This window comes from Sus scrofa, chromosome 7 (genome assembly GCF_054392235.1).
Source record: "Sus scrofa isolate SSC_HxYL_T2T_F1_AM1 chromosome 7, Sscrofa_HxYL_maternal_Yorkshire_Landrace_v2.0, whole genome shotgun sequence".
Classification (NCBI taxonomy): domain Eukaryota; kingdom Metazoa; phylum Chordata; class Mammalia; order Artiodactyla; family Suidae; genus Sus; species Sus scrofa.
In genome coordinates this window covers 21,436,645-21,460,558 of record NC_139389.1, presented here as the reverse complement: position 1 = coordinate 21,460,558, position 23,914 = coordinate 21,436,645, and the positions used below count along the sequence as shown (strand labels likewise).

Below are 23,914 nucleotides of genomic sequence, written 5' to 3'. Positions count from 1 at the left end.
GGTTCTCTCCTCACGACCGGAAGTGGCCGTTGAAGCCGGCTGTAGGCGTGAAAAGAGGGGGGGAGACCTGATGCTTCGGCTCCCTTCGCTAGGTTTGGTGATCGTCTCAGAGCTTCCGGGCGGGGGATAGGAGTGTGTGGCAGGCTCTAGAGGGAGGGAAGCCCAGGTATCACTATGGCAACCGCCAGTCCTCCGGCCGCGTGACGTCACTCCTCTCTTCGCTTGAAGCGGCCTCTGTGGGAGAGAGCTGGGGCGTCCTAGAAGGGGCGCCCATCGCCTCCTTCAGAGTGGGGCTGTTCCGCTCCGATCCCTGGGAGGGCTTTGTTCTTTTGTTCCGGCCTAGGAGGAAGGACCAGAGCCGGGCCCCGCCCTGTTGTCCATTTTCCAGCTTTTCCGCCCTGCAACAGGTGTGTCTTCCTGAGCCCGCGGGGGTGTGAGCCCGCAAGTGTGCACAGAGGTAACCGTCCGGGTAGGTGGGAGCTTCTGGTCAGATTCTAGGATAGGCGACAGGGGTTTTGGAATCTGGGGATGAACCTGCGTTCTCGATCTCCATTCTGTTTTTGTTCAGCCGGAATGCCACATGTCTCTTTAATGCTCTCTCTGGTCACTTCTCTTTTCCAAGGACCTCTTGGCCGCTCTGCAAAACTCTTGAGTTGTGATTGTATGACAGTTGCTGCTGACCTCATCCTGTGTCTTTTAGGGTAGCCAACTTCAGCGGGCGTAAGGGCTCATCCTCCTGCTGAACATCTGGGCTCCAGACTGAGGACCCAGCTTGAGAAACCCTGGTGTCCTGATTCCAAGAGGAAGGGGATGAGCACTTGAGATGGAAGGTAATGGGAAAGACTTGGGGGAGAGTGGGATGATGGAGGCAAAACAGCAGGCACGACTTGAAAATTAAACACTTGGCAGAGCTGGAAGTAGTGGAAGGAAGGGACCTTATGTATATAAGGATGGAGAAAAGAAACAATTACATCATAGGGAGAGACTTACTTATATTATAGGGGGAAACTTGAAGGAAGAGTTAATTCTGCCTGACTTTGGGATTGGGGAATGAAAAGAAATAATGATTCAGAATGTCTGTGATCCTCACATAACCTCTGTTTATTAAAAATTAGAATGATAATGTTGCAGTCAGGAAAAGTCTTGGTACTCATCTCTTAGTGCAAGAATCAGTTCTGAAATATCCCTGGCAGATGGCCATCTGTTAAGCCTATGCCTGAACAAGTGTGGTGTTAAACAGCATTTTGGGTGCAGACTATTCCCTTGTGGGGTCTTTCTTTTTTTAGTTCCTTATATTAGGCACAGTTGTCTTTCTCTGTAATTTCTGTGTTGATTTTAGCTCTTAGTCCTCAAAAGCAAGAAACTGCTGGCTCTTTAACATTGTTGCCCTTCAGATATGTGAATTCAGCTGTTAAAACTCCTACTCACAAATTCTGTTTCTTTTCCAAACAAAATCGCCTCAATTCCCTTGATGAGTCTTCATGTAATATATCTGGTCCTCTTCCCTAAAAACTCTCCTGCGTGATGGCATGCTTCTTAAAATTCATTGCCTAAAACTAAACGTAGTTCTTTAGGTATATTTTGAAAATTTTTGATATGGATTATATTTCTGCTGTTTAGCATCAAATTTATTTGCTTTTTAAAAATTAAGCAAATGAGTTCCCATTATGGCTCAGGGGTTAACTAATCCAACTAGTATCCATGAGGATGCAGGTTCAATCCCTGACCTTGCTCAGTGGGTTAAGGATCCAACGTTGCCCATAGCCGTTGGTATAGATCGCAGACGAGGCTCGGATCTCAGGTTGCTGTGTCTGTGGCAGAGGCTAGTGGCTGCAGCTCCAATTCGACTCCTAGCCTGGGAACCTCCATATGCCACTGGTGTGGCCCTAAAAAGACTAAATAAATAAATAAAAGTAAAAATTAAGCAATAATATGCTGTTAGCCCTAGATCTTTTTTACATAAACTATGGTGAACTAGGTTTTTGTCATCCTTGTATAATAGAATTGTTTTTATCCTTAATGTTGGGACTTCACATTTATGAGTGTTCAGTTTTTTTGGCCAAATGTTCCAGTTTATCAGAATAATTAAGAATATTAATTTGGTTATTCAGTGTTTAACTGTCCTTTCCAACTTTATGTCTCTAGCATATTTAATGAATATTCCTCCTATTTCTTCCTACCTGTTGTTGAACAGGTCATGATAAGGACAGAGCCCTGTGATATATCACTATAGACTTAGGGTTTGGTTAAACCTGTTATCATACAGTCTTTTTGTTGGATTTGTTTAATATCATTAGAAGCCTTAACATTATTTATATTATTTATTAAGTTTGAGCTATACCTTATTTGCCCTCAGCTCCTTTTTTCTACAAGTTCAAAGAATCTCTATTTTATTTATGGCAAATGTATGTGTATCTACAATTATCTTAAAACAAAAAGTATAATGAAAAAAATAGCTCTTTCATTATATTACCAATGAACGATTGGAAGTTATAATAAAAATAATAGGTCTATAATAACATCCAATATGTGAAACAGGAATATAAACCAACACAAACACTCAGGCTCTGTATACTGAAAGCTATAAAACATTGCTGAGAAAAAATTTTCCACCTTTATTGAGATATAATTGACCCTAACATTGTGTAAGTTGTCTGTTACGATTATTTGATACACCTATATATTGCAAAATCATTACCACAATATGGTTAAACACATCTGTTACCACATATATTTGCTTTTTTATGTGTGTGCATGTGACGAGAATATGTAAGATTTATTCTCTTAGCAGCTTTCAAGTGTATAATACAGTATTGTCAGCTATAGTTACCATGCAGTACATTAAATTTCCAGAACTTATTTATAACTGAAAGTTTGTACCCTTTAAACAACATCTCCCCATTTCTTCCACTCTACAGCCCTTGGAAACCATCATTTTACTCTTTGTTTCTGGGTCTGGCCTTTTTAGATTCCACGTATGAGGGAGATCGTGCAGTATTTGTCTTCCTTTTTCTTATTTCACTTAGCATAATGCCTTCAGAGTCTATCTGTGTTGTCCTAAATGACAGGATTTCCTTCTGTTTTATGGCTGAATAATATTGCATTGTACGTATGTGTATGTATGTGTATGTTCCCACTGTTGGTGGGAATGTAAATTGGTATACTTCTATAAAACACAATATGGAGATTCCTTAAGAAATTAAATATAGAGCTACCACATGATCTAGCAGTCCCACTTCTGGGTATGTATCCAAAGGAAATGACATCACTATCTCAGAGAGAGTTTTGGTTTTTTTTTTTTTTTTTTGTCTTTTTGCCATTTCTTGGGCCGCTCCCGTGGCATATGGAGTTTCCCAGGCTAGGGGTCTAATTGGAGCTGTAGCTGCCAGCCTACACCAGAGCCACAGCAACGCGGGATCCGAGCCACATCTGCGACCTACACCACAGCTCACAGCAACAGCGGATCGTTAACCCACTGAGCAAAGGCAGGGATCGAACCCACAACCTCATGGTTCCTAGTGGGATTCGTTAACCACTGTGCCTAGTGGGATTCGTTAACCACTGTGCCTTTTGATTTTTTTTTTTTTTTTTTCAGAGAAAGATCTTTATACCCATGTTCACTGCAGCATTATTTGCAGTAGCCAAGACATGGAAGCAACCTAAGTATCCATCAGTGGATAAATGGATAAAAAAAAAAATGTGGTATATACACATAAATTTCCATTGTTGCTATACCAATTTACATTCCCACCAACAGTGGGACAAAGGTTACCTTTTTTCTACATGGTCACCAACACTTACCTCTTGTCTTTTTGATAGTATTCATTCTAATACGTCTGAGGTGATATCTCATTGTGGTTTTGATTTGCATTTCCCCGATGATTAGTGATATCAAGGACCTTTTCATTTATGTTGGCCATCTGTATGTCTTTGGAAAAATGTTTATTCAAGTTCTCTGCCCAATTTTAAATTGGATTATTTGTTTTTATGTTGTTGAGTTGTATGAGTTCCTTATATACTTTGGATATTAATCCCTTATATATGATTTGCAAATAGTTTCTCCCATTTCATAGCTTTTCATTTTTTTATGCTTTATTTTGCTGGGCAGAAGCTTTTTAGTTTCACATAGTCCCACTTGTTGATTTTTCCCTTTGTTGCTTGTGCTTTTGGTGTCATATTGAAAAGATCTTTGCCAAGACCAGTGTAAAGGAGGTTTTTCTTTCTGTCTTCTAGGAGTTTTACAGTTTTAGGTCTTGTTTAAATCTTCAACGATCCATTTCAAGTTAATTTTCATGATTAGTGCAAGATAAGAGTTCACTTTTCTTCTTTTGAATGTGATAATCCTTTCTTACTGCCATTTGTTGAAGAGACTGTCTTTTCTCCATTAAATATTTTTGGCTCCCTTGTCTAATACTAGTTGATCATAAATAGGGGGCTTTATTTCTGGGCTCTCAGATCTGTTCCATTGGTCCTTGTGTCTCTTTTTATGATAATACCATATTGTTTTGAAATCAGGAAGTATGATGCCTCCAGTTTTGTTCTTTGTCAGGATTGCTTTGACTTTTTGAGGTCTTTTGTGGCTCCACACAAATTTTGGAATTATTTTTTCTATTTCTGTGAAAAGTACCATTGGAATTTTGATAAGGATTGCATTTAATCTAGATGACTTTGAGTAGAATGGACATTTTAACAATATAAATTTTTCTTATCCATGAACCCAGGATGTCTTTCCATTTATTTGTGTCTCCTTCAAATTCTTTCATCAGTGTCTTACAGTTTTCATTCCACAGACCTTTCACCCCCTTGATTAAATTTATTTCTAAGTTTTTTTATTGTTTCTGATGTTGTTCTAAATGGGGTTATTTTCTTTATTTCCTTTGCAGATATTTCCTTTTTGGTGTATAGAAACACCACTGATGCAGTCACCTCCTTCAGTCTTTAACTGATTGGCTTTGGGAGAGAAATACCCTCTATCAGCATTTCTGCTAGGGATTCTGAAGCTTTTTCAGATCTTTTATGGATATGTCTGCTCCATACTTTTTGTTCTAGATTCTTAAGATTCTGTGCCTTCTCTTAATCCTGCAGAGCCAGGCTGGGTGCTGCCAGCTTCCCATTTGCTTTCCCTTGGCAAGGCTGAACAGTCGGGTTTTAGTGCTTTCTCCAAATCATGCACAGTCAGGCTAGCTTTCTGCGGGTGTTCACTATCTATAGTAAGCTCTAGAAAAGCTTACTTTCACCACCAATAGGGTATGCACAAGAAGGTGACCACGAGGTGGGGGGAGGGTTTGTACATTAGGTGCAAGGAGCATTGCATGTGCCCATGGGCCAATTGGGGGGATCCACATGTGAAGCACGCCCAGTGGTCCTTTGGCAGGCTTCCTTATGGAGTCTGTGAACTGGTTAGTAGGATCCATGTCCCTTTGATGTGCCGTCTGAAAGCCCTTACTGCTGTTCTCCCAGCTGCTGTCTTATCCCTGTTCACTTAGGACACCTCAATATTCTGGATGATGTGAGAAAGAAGTGGGTCTCTTTGGTGGTGTCCCACATTCCTTGGGAAGCTGTGTGCTCACATGCTTTCACTTTTTCCCATGAGAGAAATCTCAGGCCAACAAGGCCTTCTTGGCACTGAATTCTGCCTCCCTGGAAGAGGGGTAATGCAGGTAAAGTAAACTCTTTCTCTTATCATCTTCAATGCATCCATCTTGGATTTTTTTTCCCCCTGCTCCAGTGGTATGCTGGAACGTCTCTTCTAGACTCTTGGACTTCCACAAAGACACTCTCATCCATGGGTCATTGTCTAAATTAGTATTCTTTGTGGGTGAAGATAGTAGAAAATTCTTATTCTACCCTGTTGATGACATCACTTCTTCCCTTCTCAGCTCTTTGCCCCTTATGTCTTTTATAAATATTCTTTTTAATTCTAAGTTCTTCAGAATTAAATCAACCAAAATGGCTTCATTTTTTTTTTTCGTTTTTCTTTCTCTTGGAGATTTTTTACAATTGTATAGTTAGGATGAACTTTCATGAGCCTCTGTCCCTTGAAGTCATGGTAGTGCTTGCAACACTGAGCATTTACTATTGCTGGGCACATAGTTGATTTCTATAGCTGTTACTGTTGTTGGTTTTATTGGTTTCTGTTACTTTGTTTTGTTTCTTTTTTGTTTTTGTTTTGTTTTGTTTTTTGTCTTTTTAGGGCTGCACCGGTGGCATATGGAGGTTCCCAAGCTAGGGGTCTGTTCGGAGCTATAGCCGCCAGCCTGTGCCACAGCCACAGCAATGTGGGATCCGAGTTGTGTCTTGGACCTACACCACAGCTCACAGCAATGCTGGATCCTTAACCCACTAAGTGAGGCCAGGGATCGAACCCGTGTCCTCACAGATGCTAATCAGGTTGGTTAACTGCTGAGCCACAACGGGAACTCCTGGTTTCTGCTACTTTGAATCAAAACATCTTACCTAAGACATTTCTCTTGATGCAGTTAAAGTCTTGGATACATATCTGTCTATGTACATTTCCTTTTATTCTTAAAAACTCCAACTAACACCTTCATTTTTTTCTCAAGATTTCTTTTACAAAACAAATTTCCATTACTGGTCAAAGCTAAGTCTAGAATAATAGTTCCTTTTATGGCTACCTCTACATTCTGGGAATTGGACTTTCCTGTCAACCATTACTCTGAATAGACCTTGCCAAGAGCAAAGTTTGTTTTTGTTTTGTTTATCGATGTGTAAGTTACTACATTAAGTACACAAATCAAGTGTACCACTTGATTAATACTTATATTTATATACCAGTATAACCACCACCCACACTAAGATATGGAATGTATCTAATGCCCCAGAGGTCTCTTTCATCCCTGCTAAGGCAGTAACCCTCCAAAAGTAACCACTATTCTAACTTCCATCACCATAGATCTGTTAGATTTTTTTGTTTGTTTGTTTTTTGTTTTTTAGGGCAGCACCTACCACATACAGAAGTTCCCAGGCTAGGGGTCAAATCAGAGCTGCAGTTGCAGCCACGGACACAGCCACAGCAATGCCAGATCCAAGCTGCATCTGTGACCTATGCTGCAGCTTGTGGCAGTACCGGATCCTTAAAACACTGAGCGAGGCCAGAGATCAAACCCTCATCCTCGCCACAATGGCAACTCGCTGTTTGGTCTGATATTGAACTTAATATACAGGCTCACCTCAGAGATGTGAGTTCAGTCCTAGACCACCTCAATAAGTCAGATATAAAGTAAACTGAGTCACAAGAATTCTTGGTTCCCCAGTGCATGTAAAAGTTACGCTTTCAGTATACTGTAGTTTATTAAGTATGCAGTAGCTTTATGTGTAAAAAAAAAAAAAAGTATATACCTTAATCTAAAAATACTTCATTGCTGGAGTTCCCGTCGTGGCGCAGTGGTTAACGAATCCGACTAGGAACCATGCCCTTGCTCAGTGGGTTAACGATCCGGCCGTTGCCGTGAGCTGTGGTGTAGGTTGCAGACGCGGCTCGGATCCCGCGTTGCTGTGGCTCTGGCGTAGGCCGGTGGCTACAGCTCCGATTCAACCCCTAGCCTGGGAACCTCCATATGCCGCGGGAGCGGCCCAAGAAATAGCAACAACAACAACAACAACAAAAGACAAAAGACAAAAAAAAAAAAAAAAAAAAAATACTTCATTGCTAAAAAATACTAACCATCATCTGAGCCTTTAGCAAGATATAGTTGTAGCATCAAAAATTATTGACACAGATTACCATAACAAATATAGTAATAATGAAAAGTTTGAAATATTGTAGGAATTACCGAAATGGGACCCAGAGACATGAAGTGAGTAAATGCTATTGGAAAAATGGTGCTGATAGACTGAGTGGACATAGCATTGCCACAAGACTTCAATTTATAAAAAACACAGAATTTGCAAAGTGCAAATGAAGTGAAGCACAATAAAATGACGTTTGCCTGCAAATGTCTTCATAACAGTATGTATTCTTTTGTGTTAGGCTTATTTTGCTAAATATTGTTTAAGAGATACATCCATGTTAGGTAAAGCAATAGCTCATTCTATTATATTGCATAGTAATAGTCTATTGTATGAATGTATCACAGTTTATCCATTCTGCTGAAAGACATTTGGATTGTTTCAGGTTTGGGGATATTATAAATAAATCTGTTATGAACAGTCTTGTACAAGTCTTGGTGGACATAACTCCTCATTTCTCTGGGTATATTTATAGGGGTGGAATTGCCGAGTCATAGGGCTGACATATGTATAGCTTTAGTATATACTGCCAAACAGTTTTTCTAAATGGTTGGTAAATTTATACCTCCACAGCACTGTACAGAAGTTCCAGTTTCTCTGTATTCTTGCCAGTGGTTAGCAGTGACCACGTCAATTTAATTTTAGACATTCTGGTGGGTAGGTAGTATAGATAAGTGTATGTTGTTGTGGCCGTTAATTTGCATTAATAGCTAAGTTTCAAAGGGCATGGGAAGACTTTTGGAAAGTAATTTTATAGAGCAGAAAAGGCAACAGAAATAGTTTGCCTCACTTAATGAAGAACGATGTAGATTGAGTTGTATGATCCATATGATTGTAAGTATCTAGGGACAGAATTGTGAATCTTAAAAGTAATGCTTTACTTCCTAAGCCTACAGATGAGAGTATCAGAGTACTAATCAGCAATTACTTTGTTTCATTTTTTGGATTTTGAGAAGGAAATGGCATAGTTCCTGCTATTTTAATATAGAAAAAAAACAAGTGGATTTTACAGATTGCTGAGAGCAGCTAATTTGGATGGGATTCATTGTGGCTTCTTTTTCCTCCCCTAGATCTGTCCTCTCCAGAGTCTGCCCTTCTCCAAGGGGGACGTACTTCACTCCCATCAGCTAGTTTTCAGGTAAGTTGGGATTTCCTGAAATGGCATTGCACTCCTTAAAGAGGGATTATGTATTCTTTTGCTGTGGGGTATGTTGATCTAACCAATGTTGGCAATTCATTCTGGGCTCCTATCTGTCAGCGACCTTCCTAGCTCTGCCTCTCCAGCTTAACTAATATATTCATCACTTAACTTCTTATATCTCGGTATAGATCTTTTTTTTTTTTTTTTTTTTTTTTTTTGGTTTTCAGGGCCATACATGTGGCATATGGAAGTTCCCAGGCTAGGGGTCCAATCGAAGCTACAACTGCTGGCCTTCACTGCAGCCACAGCAATGCAAGATCTGAGCCAAGTCTGTGACCTACCCCACAGGTCATGGCAATGCCAGATCCTTAACCCACTAAGTGAGGCTAGGGATCGAACCTGCATCTGCATGGATCCTAGTTGGATTTGTTACTGCTGAGCCACGATGGTATAATTTTCTTGGGCATGAAGAACTTCCTTAAGATTTCTTTTACTGCAGTTTCTTGGTGATGAATTCTTTCAAGTTTTTATGTCTGAAAAGGTATTTTGCCTTTGTTTTTCAATTCTAGTTTAACAGTTTTTCTTCTTTTTATTATTTAATAGCATTGCTCCATTGTCTTCTTGCTTGCATTGTTTCCAACAAAAAGCTACTGTCATTTTTATCTTTGTTTCTTTGTGTTTCTTTTTTCCTCTGGATACTTGTAAGATTTTCTTTATCATGAGATTTTTTTGTTTGTTTTTGTTTTTTTCCTTTTATTTTCTTCTTTTTTTTTTTTTTTTTTTTTTTTTTTGTCTTTTTACTATTTCTTTGGGCCGCTCCCACGGCATATGGAGGTTCCCAGGCTAGGGGTTGAATCAGAGCTGTAGCCCCCGACCTACGCCAGAGCCACAGCAACGCGGGATCCGAGCCTCGTCTGCAACCTACACCACAGCTCACGGCAACGCCGGATCGTTAACCCACTGAGCAAGGGCAGGGACCGAACCCGCAACCTCATGGTTCCTAGTCGGATTCGCTAACCACTGCGCCACGACGGGAACTCCTATTTTCTTCTTTTTTTAATCATGAGATTTGAGGTAACTGATGTGTATTGGTGTAGTTTTCTTTGTTTTCCTTGTGCTTGCAGTTCATTGCATTTCTTGGATCTGTGGATTTATAATTTTCATCAAGCTTGGAAAATAAGGAGCTTATTATTTCTTCAAATTTTTTTCTCCTCCTTTCTCCTCTTTTTCCCCCAAATTCCAATTTCACATATATTGGGCCACTTGAAGTTGTCCTGTAGCTCCCAGATGCTATTTCTTTTTTAAAATTATTTCTTTTCTTATCTGTTTCATTTTTATTAGTTTCTGTTTTTGTGTCTTTGTATTTGCTAATCTTTTTTTTCATTGACTAAGCTGTTAATACTATTCAGTGTATTTTTCATTTCAGAATATTCTCATCTTTAGCTCTAGATGTTCTGTTTGGGTCTTTCAAAATTATCTTCCATGTCTCTACTTAATGTTTGAACGTATAGAATACAGTCATAACTTTAATTGTTCTTGTCTGCTAATTCTAGCATGTATGTCAGTTTTGGTTTGATTTCAGTGGATTGTTGTTTTTTTTTTTTTCTCGTTATGCTGTGTTTTTTCTCATATATGGTATTTTCCTGCTTCTTTGCATGTCTGGTAGTCTTTGATTGAAAGCCAGACAATGTGAATTTTATCTTACTGAATTCTGCATACTTTTCTATTCTTGTAATATTCTTGAGCCTTTTTATGGGATGCAGTTATTTGAAATAATGTATCCCTTTTTTGTCTTGCTTTAAGATTTGTTTGGTGAACCTAGAGCAGCATTTAATCTAAGGCCATTTATTCCCCCACTACTGAGGCAGGATCTTTTTGATCATTCTACCCAGCGCTTAATGAGTTTTCCAATTTGACTGATGGGGAGAGACTCTGTTTTCAGCTCTTTTAGTGTACTGGTGCTGTTCCCTTAAATCCTTTGGATGATTCTTTCCCTTCTTCTTATAGTCTCTTCACACCCACGATTGAATGGTACTTTGCTGAATACTTGGTGGGAACTTCTGCATTCTCCTTGCTTCTTTCCTGTATTGCTCTCTTTCCTACAGTATTCTGTCCTGTGAACTTTAGTCACCTTGACTTTTCCATACTCTCTTCAGTTCCCCATCCCTGTATCTCTGCCTGGAAACTCTAAAGGCAGTAAGCCAGAGCAGTTATAGGGCTCACCTCATTTGTTCCTTGGGATCCTGTTCTTTGTTATCTGAGATTCAGTGCCTTGGAAACTGTTATTTCATACATTTTGTCTGGAATTTTTTTGGTATTTAATGCAGGAGGGTAAATCCAATCCTTATTAATCCCATCTTGGCCACAACTTGATCCTTTTGAGATTTGTTTTTGAACAGCTTTGTTAGGGCTGATCTAGCATAGCCTTACTCTAGGACTGTGTTTCCTGGGAGCCTACGACCACACTTAATTTGATTCAGTGATTTCCTAGAATGACTCTACTAAAATGACTCTCCCCGCCCAGTAGCATTAACTCAGCGATAAAGATTATTACAACAAAGGATACAAAACAGGATTGAAAGCAAAAAAGATATTCATAAGTAGAATTCAAAGAAATCAAGTATAGGAGTTCGCATTGTGGTGCAGTGGTTAGCGAATCCAACTGGGAACCATGAGGTTGCGGGTTCGATCCCTGGCCTTGCTCAGTGGGTTAAGGATCTAGCGTTGCCGTGAGCTGTGGCGTAGGTCGCAGACGCAGCTTAGATCCTGTGTTGCTGTAGCTCTGGCATAGGCTGGTGGCTACAGCTCCGATTGGACTCCTAGCCTGGGAACCCCCATATGCCGCGGGAGCAGCCCTAGAAAAGGCAAAAAGACTAAAAAAAAAAAAGAGAAAAGAAAAGAAAAAAGAAATCAAGTATAGACTTCCAAGTCTTCCCTCTGTGATGATCACACAGATGCACTTTCTCTCTAGCTGTTGTCCACAGAGACATGAGAAATGTCTGCTTGAGTCTTGCTGCCCAGATTTCTTGAAGGTAGCTGCTCACATTGACATGTACTCGCTATTGCCCAGCCGTGGTGCAGACCTCACACTAGGCACCATGTGTGCATCATAAATCTTTATATGTACTTTAAACAATGCTGACAGTCTGGTACATCCTGCCAGTTCTCCAAGCACACAATAACATCGTCAATCGGTGACTGTATAAACAGCTTTCAGAGCTTGTTTAAGGTTCAGAAACATGGATCCAAGTGTCCCTAGAGATTAGCAAGGATCAAGCAAACCAGACTTGCTGCTTTAACTCTTTCTTCACAGGCTAAACTTGCCGTGCTACTAAAGCATGCTGGAACTGTTTATGGGAGCTGATTGTGCATATCTCTTCTTAACTTTGGGTTCAGTTATGCCGTGTTGGTAACTTGATATTGCCTGTGGCAGTTGTATTTACACCAGGTTTTTGGAGTTCCTCCTCTGTATATCTCCCTTCTTTCCAGTATCTGTCCTGCAAATCATCTGCCTCCATAGTCCTGAGCTGCCGCCTTTGGCTCCTTTATTCATAAGACCACTGGGCTTTGCTTGGGTTCTGCCTCCCTGCTCTGTAGTCTGGAGATACCTCCAGACAGGAAACTAACTGAATGGACAGTGGGTCTCATTTGATTGTCTCCCTTCTCTCAGGGTCGTAGTTCTGTTCTTTGAAGTACAAAAACAAGTGTTTATAGTTTATAAGCTTTATAGTTTATAAGCCTATAAGCTTTGTAAGTTTATAGTCTGTAAGCTTTATAGTTTACACTGGGAGAGCTTGTCCAGTTACTCTGTTTTGGTTAGAAGTCCCAATAATTCACTTATACATTTTAAAATAAAATTAACTGACCCAGTTTCAAATACATAGTAAATAAAGAAAAAGGAAGTTCCCCTGCATTGTCTCCAAGTCCTACTAAACAGTCCTACTGATAATATTTGATAGTGTTGATTTTTTTACCTTTTTCTCTGTGCATTTACCTATACGTGTTCCTATTCATAAAAATAAAAATGGGATAATACCATGTATGTTGTTATAACTACAATAAATATTTTCTAATCAATACAAGATCCTTTTTTTTTTTTTTTTTCCATACTTGCAATATGTGGAAGTTCTCTGGGTCAGGGATCAAACCCACACCACATCATTAACCGGAGCCACAGCAGTGACAATGCCGGATCCTTAACCTACTGAGCCACCAGGGAACTCTGAGATACTTTATTTTTAAAATGGCTATGTAAACTGCTTTAGTATGGTTGTACCATAAATTCTTTAACCACTGTCCTATTAATGGACATTTAAGTTTGCTTTTTTTTTCCTCGCAAACAGTGTTGTGAGGATATTTTTATGTCTATTTATTTTTCACAATGATTTTTATTTTTTCTATTATAGTTGGTTACATATGTCTTTATAGCCTGAAGTGTTTCTAAAGAGTAAATTCCTACAAGGTATAAAACTGGATTGAATAATATATGCATTTAAACTTTTGATAATCCTGGCAGAGTGTCCCTCAGATGGATTGCATTATTGTTCTGTTCCCACTGTACATGTGAGCACTTTCAGCAGTGTTCCCCAATCTGAAATCTCATTGTTCTATTATATGTTTCATGAAGAAGAGCATCTTTTCATGGTTTATTAGTGATGCCTTGGGTGAGTTGCCTATTTGAGTTGTTGGCCTTTTTTTGTTATTATTGTGTGTTATTTATCTTTTATCTTTTTTGTCAAGTATTTGTAGGAACTCAAAGTATTTCATTTTGTTTATGGTTTTCTTCAGAAGTTTTACATTTTTATGTGGTTGTATCTGTCAGTCTCTTTCTTTGTCTTATAATTTTTGCCTTCCACATAGCAAGCTTATAAAACTTTTTCTGCCTTTTAATTGTACTATTATTTTTACTTTCTCTTTAAAATTTAGTCTTAATCCAGCAGATATTTTTGTATATGCCATTAAATAAGGAACTCACCTTAATTTTTTTTCTCAAATAGACAGTCATTTTTTTAATGCAGCCATTTTGTGAATAATCCAGCTTTTTAAAACTAATTTGAAAGTTGCTTAATCCTATTTAGTTTTTATAAACATGGCTGTATTTGAGGATTTTCTGTTTTGTTTCCTTGAGTTTTATTCCATGCTAGACCACTCTGTTTATTGTTGTTGGCCACAGCATGTGGAAGTTCCTGGGCAGGGATCAGATCTATGCCACAGCTGTGGCAAGGCTGGATCCTTAACCGCTAGGCCATCAGGGAACCCCTAGACCACTCTGTTTTAATTTATCCTGATCTTTCAGTATATTTTGATATATTGCTTAATATATTTTGAAATGTGGGAGGGTAAGTCTCCTCTCCAAATTCTTTTTTTTGGGGGGGGAGGGGATCTTTTTGTCTTTTTTGGGCCTCACCTGAGGCATATGGAAGTTCCCAGGCTAGGGGTCTAATCGGAGCTATAGCTGCTGGCCTGAACCACAGCCACAGCAATGCCAAACCGAGCCACACCACAGCTCACAACAACACAGCCTACACCACAGCTCACACCAATGCTGGATCCTTGACCCCCTGAGCGAGGCCAGGGATCGAACACGAAACCTCATGGTTCCTAGTCAGATTTGTTCCCACTGCGCCATGATGGGAACTCCTTTCTTTTTTTTTGCCTTTTAGGGTTGTACTGCTGGCGTATGGAGGTTCCCAGGCTAGTAGGAGCTATAGCTGTGGGCCTACACCACAGCCACAGCAACATAGCATCCGAGGCGCATCTGTGACCTACAGCACAGCTCACAGCAATGCCAGATCTTTAACCCACAAGCGAGGCCAGGGATCCAATCTGCAACCTCATGGTTCCTAGTCGGATTTGTTTCCACTGCGCTAGGATGGGAACTCCCCAAATTCTTTCAAAAACATTTTTGGCTATTCCTACACATTGTAGGTAGTAATGTTGGTAGGTAGATATACTCTTAGTACTTTGTAGGTATGCTTTAATGCTTGATATGTCTTTAAACATAGAGACGATGATGATGATGATGAAGATCAATAACAACAACAATAGCCACCATTGGCTGAACACATGTTATTTGCTAGACCCTCAATTTAGTGTTTAATGTTGAACAGTTCTCACTTAATTCTTGCAATAATCCTATGCGTTGGGTTCTATTTTTATAATCATTTTACAAAAGAGGAAATATCAATATCATTTTTCAGATAGCCCATAGCATGCCTTACTTCTGTCAGTATTGCTAACTTTACTCCTTTTCTAGGTAAATGCTTTATGGCTAAGCAGAAATTTGTTTGGTGTTCCAGGAATCAGTGACCTTCAAGGATGTAATAGTGGACTTCACACAGGAAGAATGGAAACAGCTGGATCCTGTACAGAGAGACTTATTCAGGGATGTGACGTTGGAAAATTACACACATCTGGTCTCGATTGGTAAGGATGGCTTCTCTGAGTTAACTGGGGATGTGGAGAAGGAGGGTTCTCTTGTGCTTAGGTGAGTTTTGCCTTTAAGTTAGAACAAAGATTCCTAAATTTTGAAGGGTTCTGAAAAGGTTTCTGCTCTCTAGCAAGTAGAATGACAAACTTATAATTTTTCCGAACCCAGATCAGTTCTCAAGTTATACCACATCTGGGAAGGTGTAACATTGAAGCTTATTTACTCCCATCTGATTTATCTACATATCCTTTCCTCTAAAGACATAGTGGTGAGACGGAACTCTGTTATGGCGCTTTTCTCTTACTGCAGAGAAATAACTTTTCTTTTTACTCTCCATGAGCAGGACTCCAAGTTTCCAAACCTGATGTGATTTCCCAGTTAGAGCAAGGGACGGAGCCATGGATAGTGGAGCCCAGCATTCCAGTAGGTACCTTTGGAGGTAAGTAATGGATATCAGCCGATGAGCATAATTAAATTATTAACTCTGACCACCAGCCTGATGAGAGGATTTTATATCTGAAATGTAGATGTACTTGCTTCTCTTTAGTCTCCTGTGGAGAAATGGGAAGACATCTGGCCTCTTATGTTTTGTCAAAACACTAAATGTCTCAATATGTGTTTAATTTTTACACTCCTTTCAAAGGACATATCCTTCCCAGTTTTTTCTAAAGGCAGCTTCTTGTCATGGAATCTGGATTCTGTCCTTTGCCAACCTCTTTTGCAGTCCTGATTTCATAATTATCACCCCACTTTTCAGCCCTTACAGTTTTCTTTTGGGATCTAAAGACTCCATCCCCAGGACCTTCAAACAGAAATAGGCAACCTAAATTTCTAAATACTTTTACTCAACACTATCCATTTTGCCTTTTTGCTTTCCCAGCCAAACTCTGCAAAAGTGGGACTTCCATACCTGTAGCCTTCATTTTTTTTTTTACTCACCTATTCCTGTCTTAATCTCACTATCAGTTTATTGGACAACCCTTGAAATTATGAATAACTTACTTGTTAACCATCAACTTCCAAACTGCACAGAGAGACTTTTTCTAAGATCTGATGCTGAAAAAAAATATATAAATATATAAATTTAGTCACTCTAGCTAAGTAATATATCCCCAGATTCAATGAGCTAGGAGTAGAAGTCCTTTTTTATGGGGAGAAAAAAAAAATGCATGCCATGTTCAAATTTAGGAAGTGCTGGATTAGCTAAAATTTTAGCAAGTTTCTTACTGGAGGACCACTCAGAGAATTTTTTTTTATATGTAGTTGGGCATTATGAATTTCCAACAGGGTTGCACAGAATGTAACTTTTCTCTCTCCCATCCTCCTAACCGCAATTCCTTTCTTTTAATACTACACCTTTAATATCTTTCTCTTAGAAGATAGTTTCATGGAACACAATTGAGAAAATTTTTTTTTTAAAAATAGCTTTATTAACTTGTGCTTACAGTTTGTTACATTTTGGAAAAAAAAACAAGTTGTCAGGTTTTATTACAGATTTAAAAGTTTTTAAAAAACGTAACTTGAACAGATAGAAAACAATTTAAAAATATTTAAGTGTGTATTGGTAAATCCTTGACTCCCCAAAAGATGCTTTAGTCATAATCAAAGAGACACTTATTTAGATAAAAATAATAATAAAGAACTCATGTTGCATAGTTAATATAAATAGCTCCAATGATCTGGTCAGTAGGCAGAAGTCAATCATTTAAAATATTAAGCTCCATTCTTTTGTTTATTTTTTTATTGCTGGAATATGACCCGATGATGGTAGTTTTGGTAAACTAGCCCTTGGATCTGCCCTCATCTTCACTTGGAGCAGACTTATTCTTAGCTGGTGACATGTCTACTTTTATCTCCATAAAAATAAGTTACAGTTTTATATGCGTCTATAGAGGTAATTGAAGTTCTGACGCTACCTACATTGAGGTGGCCATTAGCCTGGGGCTTTGTCTGCATCATTTTCCTATCCTATTTAACGCTATCCTCTCTAAGCTATCTTGGCGATTTAGCCTCTGCCAAACTGTGATTGTACTCTGTTATATATTCTATTTCACTAGTCTATCTTGTCCTTTTGCAGCCTGGATGTCAGCACCCTTTATCACCTCTCCATGCACAGAGGTATTGGAATACTGTGGTCAGTGCCCGTATTTGGCATGTAGTAAAGTAAGAATGCATTAGGAATGGTTCCTGCAGTAGGGATGGTTCTGTTGAGTATGGCCTTCTGGAATTTTCTCCAGTCCTTCATTCATTGTCCCACCCCTAATATTCTGGTAACTCTGTTGGTTAGTGCATGGACAATATGACAGTGTGGATAATGTTGGTCACAGTCTGTTGTATGTTTATTGCTTGCACCTGGAACTCCAAGTGGGCTAGAAATAAGCCATTTCCACACTCTGCCTTCAACAGCATCTGACTCCATGGTCTCCATATCTTTCACTACGAAGTACTTCCAGGAGGTATTCTTTTTTTCTTTTCTTTTTTTTTCCATATACTGAACCTGTGGCATATGGAAATTCCCAGTCTAGGGGTCAAATCAGAGCTGCAGCTGCTGGCCAACACCACAGCCACAGTCATGCCATATTCAAGCCAGATCTGCGAACTACAGCACAGCTCACAGCAATGCCAGATCCTAAACCCACTGAGTGAGGCCAGAGACCAAACCCACATCCTCATGGATACTAGCTATATTCATTACCACTGAGCAACAACAGGAACTCCCCAGGAGGTATTCTTTAGGGCTCTCTGCTGTACAGATATATCCTTCTTCGTGTCATTTTTGTTGATGAGAACGTATCCTTTTTTTTTTTTTTTTTTTGTCTTTTGTATTTTGTCCTTTTAGGGCCTCACCCGAGGCATATGGAGGTTCCCAGGCTAGGGATCTAATTGGAGCTGTTGCTGCGGGCCTAGCCAGAGATTGGCTGTTCCCCAAAACTTCTGTTGCATTGATCTTCTTGTCCCTGCTGGAGAAGTACTGCTATTAGGAGGCTGCCTACACTTATGTATACTTATGTGTGCTTTACCATTACCCATGGTACCAGGTATGGAGAGGATGGTAGGCAGCTCTGGGTCTCTGCCTTGTCCTTCATGCTTTCAGTGAAAGTGACGGTGATAGTAACCAGGCTGGCATCACAGGAGATTTAGTTCTCTGAGGATCTGCTGTACTTTCACACTACCAGTGGAACCAAAGAAATGCTGTTTAAACACAGCCTTTTTTTCTTTACTGAATCTGCCAGCATTGACTAGATTACCCTGTCATCTATCTTCTCAGCACAGGACAAACTATCCCAGAGCAGACAATAGAGCAGTGTAACTCACTTTTCTGTTTTTTTTCTTATATTCTTTTGTTTGCTAAAAAACAGCTTTCTTTCATTAGTATATTTTATTTGCCCCATTACTCTAAATACTTTCAAGGATCTTCCTCTATCTCTGCTCTTTTTTTTCACATACATTCTTATGACCGTAGCTCTTCTTTTCTTTCCTCTTTTGAGCTGATACTTTCTATCCTATATTTGAACGTTTTAGTTATTCTGCCACTTTTGTCACCTTCCATCCCCACAAACACCATTATGGTCTGCTCTTCCATTTCTCTTCCTAATTCTTAAAATGCCTAGAGTTGCACTTGTCACCTTCCTCCACCTAAATTATTTCCTCTACTATTTACAACTTTCTCATTTCTAGCAGTGATATAGCTCTTCCTGCAGTGTTCCAGGTTAAAAACCATGGAGCTTTAGTCATGTCTTCTTTTTTTCTTGTCTTGAAATCATAGTTCTTAGATTTTTGTTTTGCTGTTCATTGACAAGGAATCCCAGTTCAGATTGCCTCCTTTAGATTCAGTCCATCTCTGCCTCCTCTTAACTATCTCTATGATCACTTTCTAAATTTATTATCGTCTTAAGTGGAGTTCCCTTACTGGTTCTTAGAGATTATATATGGAAATGAATTAGACATTCTCTTGCTACTCTCATATTTTGCTTACTGTTATTGCTTTCCGAATTTCTCCCCAAATAATAGAGCTGTATATGAAAATCCTCAGAATTTCCTGTGGGCTTTATTTTTAATTTCATTAGGTCATTTCCAGAACAAAATTATTTTTTCTTCCCAATTCAGAGAATTCCAACATTTTCTTTTTCTTTCAGACTGGAAGACAAGACCAGAAAATAGCTTATCAGTCCTAGAGCTGGACATTTGTGAAGAAGAGCCATCTCTAGAGGCATTAGTAGAAAAGCACAAAAGGGATGATCCTTGGAGTTCCAACTTCTTAGAAACTTGGGAATCTGAAGGCAGTCTAGAAAGGCAGCAGGCAAATGAACAGACACTGTCACAGGAAATAAAAATAACAGAAAAGACAATACCTACTTTGGAGAAAGACCATGTAAATAATGACTTTGAAAAAAGCATCAATAAGAGTTCAGACCTTTCAACACAAAAAGAAATATCTCCAGAAGAGACCTCTACTAAAACGAGTGTCAAACAGAATTTAAACCGCGTTAAAAAAGAGAAATTGTGTAAGTGCAATGAATGTGGGAAAGCTTTTAGTTATTGTTCAGCTCTTATCCGCCACCAGAGAACACATACTGGAGAAAAACCCTACAAATGCAATGAATGTGAAAAAGCCTTCAGCCGGAGCGAAAACCTTATTAACCATCAAAGAATTCATACTGGAGATAAACCATACAAATGTGATCAGTGTGGAAAAGGCTTCATTGAGGGTCCATCTCTTACTCAACATCAAAGAATTCACACTGGAGAAAAACCTTATAAATGTGATGAATGTGGGAAAGCCTTTAGTCAGAGGACCCATCTTGTTCAGCATCAGAGAATTCACACTGGTGAGAAACCATATACTTGTAATGAGTGTGGAAAGGCCTTTAGCCAGAGAGGCCACTTTATGGAACATCAGAAAATTCATACAGGAGAAAAACCTTTTAAATGTGATGAATGTGATAAAACCTTTACCAGGAGCACACACCTTACTCAACATCAAAAAATTCATACTGGAGAGAAAACCTATAAATGTAACGAATGTGGGAAGGCTTTCAATGGGCCCTCGACATTTATACGTCATCATATGATTCATACTGGTGAAAAGCCATATGAATGCAATGAATGTGGGAAAGCCTTTAGTCAGCACTCAAACCTCACTCAACATCAGAAAACACATACTGGGGAGAAACCGTATGATTGTGCTGAATGTGGGAAATCCTTTAGTTACTGGTCATCCCTTGCTCAACATCTAAAAATTCATACTGGAGAAAAGCCTTACAAGTGCAACGAATGTGGGAAGGCCTTCAGTTACTGCTCATCCCTTACTCAACATCGGAGAATTCACACCAGAGAAAAGCCCTTTGAATGCAGTGAGTGTGGAAAGGCTTTCAGTTATCTCTCAAACCTTAATCAACATCAGAAGACTCATACCCAAGAGAAAGCTTATGAATGTAAGGAATGCGGGAAAGCCTTTATTCGGAGTTCATCTCTTGCTAAACACGAAAGAATTCACACTGGTGAGAAGCCTTATCAGTGTCATGAATGTGGGAAAACCTTCAGTTATGGCTCATCCCTTATTCAGCACAGGAAAATACATACTGGAGAAAGACCTTACAAGTGTAATGAATGTGGGCGAGCCTTCAACCAGAACATACACCTTACACAACATAAGAGAATTCACACAGGAGCAAAGCCTTATGAGTGTGCTGAGTGTGGCAAAGCCTTTCGACATTGTTCCTCTCTTGCTCAGCATCAAAAAACTCACACAGAAGAAAAACCCTACCAATGTAATAAGTGTGAAAAGGCTTTTAGCCAGAGTTCCCATCTGGCTCAGCATCAACGAATTCACACTGGAGAGAAGCCCTATAAGTGCAATGAATGTGACAAAGCCTTTAGCCGGAGCACTCATCTGACTGAACATCAGAATACTCACACTGGGGAGAAACCTTACAACTGTAATGAATGCAGGAAGACTTTCAGCCAGAGCACTTACCTCATTCAGCATCAGAGAATTCATTCAGGAGAGAAGCCTTTTGGATGTAACGATTGTGGAAAAGCCTTTAGATATCGTTCTGCTCTCAGTAAACATCAGCGGTTGCACCCTGGTATATGACTTCTAGGAACATCATAAACACAGGGGATACATTTACTCCAGTTTGTCCTTTTGTTCCAGGAGAATCAGGATGGATTGAGAAACTCCTAAAATATTTTTACTCTTCACTGCCATTCTCTGGAATGGAAAGTACATTGGGCTGAAGTAATCCAATTATATTGTTAAGCAACTTTGTGATGTTGACAAACTTAGCCATTCTAAGCTTCGGTTTCCTCTATGAATGAGGGAATTGAAGTAGGTGATTTCAGAGGTCGTTTGGAGTTTTATATTCAGTTTTTGTATATTTACAACATATTCTTGAATAGGATTATTATATATCAGCATTTTGCTAGGTTCCATTTTAGAGTGTATGTATTTATGCATGTTTTGCCAATAGAAAGCACCTGTGTTTAAGTAACTAGACTGGAGATCTATTATGCTCCTATTCTAACACATTTAAGTTGTTTAAGTAACTGGTTCCTAATAAAAAGAATTGTAAAATACCTTCAAATTAGTAATTCAGGAGAATATAATAGCTTAACTCAGTGCAAATATTAAACCTTCCTATTGTTTTCTCTCCTATTATGTTTTAACGTTCTAGAAGTTTATCACAACTACAGAGACCCTTTATACAGTTTAACACTTGTGTTATTTAACCCTGGTTACATAGTGGAATCACTGTAGGAACTTTATAACATTCTGTTGCCAAGACCCCCTCCCCCGAGACTACTTAATTGGCCTAGGGAGTGGGATCTAGGTTTCGGTATCTATTCTTTAAACCCTAATGTGCACACTGGAAAGAACAAAGGTGGTTTTGGGGGAGTGAGTGCTACGGCTTTTTACAAGTGAAAAAAAAAAATTACTTTCGCATATGTGAATGCCAGCGACTTGCATCAGAATGTTGTCACTTCCTTAGGTGAAAAATGCCAGACAGTGAAGAATGGGTAGAATTCAGGAAATTAAGTAGCCATTTAAATCTCAGGGTTTTTTTCTGCTGTAGTTTGAAACATTGATAAAGAAATGCCATCTTGGGAGTTCCCTTTGTGGTGCAGTGGTTAACGAATCCGAATAGGAACCATGAGGTTGCAGGTTCGATCCCTGCCCTTGCTCAGTGGGTTAATGATCTGGCATTGCCGTGAGCTGTGGTGTAGGTTGCAGACATGGCTCAGATCCTGAGTTGCTGTGGCTCTGGCAAAGGCCGGCGGCTACAGTTCCAATTGGACCCCTAGCCGGGGAACCTCCATATGCCAAGGGAGCGGCCCAAGAAATGGCAAAAAGACAAAAAAAAAAGAAAAAGAAAAAGAAATGTCATCTTGGTATTTCTTAATTTCTCAAGACTTCTATTATGTAGTTATTTTAATTATCCCATCACAGAGAGGTGGACTCTAGCAGAGAGAAATGGGTCTCAGGTTATAGGATTAGCTTTGGTTGGAATCTGACCCCTTCCACAGTATTAGGAAATAAAGTTTCTATATTCAGGTGAAGGGTCCTGTTTCAAAGGAGATCCCAAAGTGGAAAACTCCAAATTCTGTCTGGAATGGACAGGAAGACTCTTGTCCTTTTACCACTCTGATTTCTATATGAAGGGACAGAATTTGTTTGGGAACTTGTCATTAGCCTTTAAGATCCGGCTTCGCTCCATTAATTTGATCTCTGCATAGATACTCTCAGATCAAACCCAGAGCACAGAGAATATGTGATCACTGTCAAATTTAATTCCTCTTTTATTTAAAAAACTCTGACATTTCATGCCTTTATATTCCCAGACTTTGGATGTGCACTAATCACTCCTAGGTAATACAGGCCTGGAGAAGGGGTAGGTAGTGAGGCTCCAGAATGTAACATGATCTTGGTTTCTATAATTCCTTTCTGAGTACCTCGAAAACATCTCTTTTAGCTATCCCAGAGTTTTCCCAAAGTGGATGGATTTGCAACTGCTGCACTTTCTCAGACATGCCAATCTACTTCTCCACTGTGGTGAACTAAGCGTTTTTTTTTTTTTTTTTGCTTTTTTTTTTTTTTTTTTTGTCTTTTTACTATTTCTTGATCGAACCCGCAACCTCATGGTTCCTAGTCGGATTCGTTAACCACTGCGCCACGACGAGAACTCCTGAACTAAGGTTTTTGTCCTTTATCACCCAACATGCACCACAAGGGAACTTCCTATCACTTGACATGCCCTTTAGCTGTGTATGTTCTCCTTACCCCTATTTTAAGAGCAGAGAGAAGAAGTTGTTTGAAGTTTCTTAGTTTTTTTCCTTAATTTTCTCATTTCTAAATCATAAACACCTAATATAACACTAACATTACTTCTTTAACATCATACTGAGAGGGCGAGCAAAGTTGAAATCTGGAGGAGAGAACTGGAAGTTAAAAGTTACACCTTTTTCCTTAAAATTAGTCCAGAAAAATAGCAGAGGGATTCAGTTTGTCTTAGAGGTTTAACATCCATTGACAAACTGTTCAGAAATGAAAGGACCTCAGAAATAAACCAATAAAGCCAGATAGTCCTTTATGA

At 39.2% G+C, this 23,914-nt stretch overlaps 1 protein-coding gene across 7 annotated transcripts; it reads left to right on the top strand.

Moving 5' to 3' along the window:
- ZNF184 (zinc finger protein 184) lies at positions 1-21,899 on the top strand. Of its 7 annotated transcripts, none has more exons than XM_013977499.3 (7): positions 1-92; positions 344-407; positions 701-830; positions 8,820-8,887; positions 15,190-15,316; positions 15,664-15,759; positions 19,457-21,899. In XM_013977499.3, exons 3-7 carry the CDS (start codon positions 824-826, stop codon positions 21,415-21,417), a joined length of 2,259 nt encoding a protein of 752 aa, XP_013832953.2. In that variant the 5' UTR covers positions 1-92; positions 344-407; positions 701-823; the 3' UTR covers positions 21,418-21,899. The 7 variants fall into 7 exon arrangements, with proteins under 7 accessions (XP_013832953.2, XP_084823798.1, XP_020955459.2 ...); XM_084967672.1 differs by having other exon boundaries at positions 344-457; XM_021099800.2 differs by having other exon boundaries at positions 344-469.
- Positions 21,900-23,914: the final 2,015 nt, after the last annotated feature.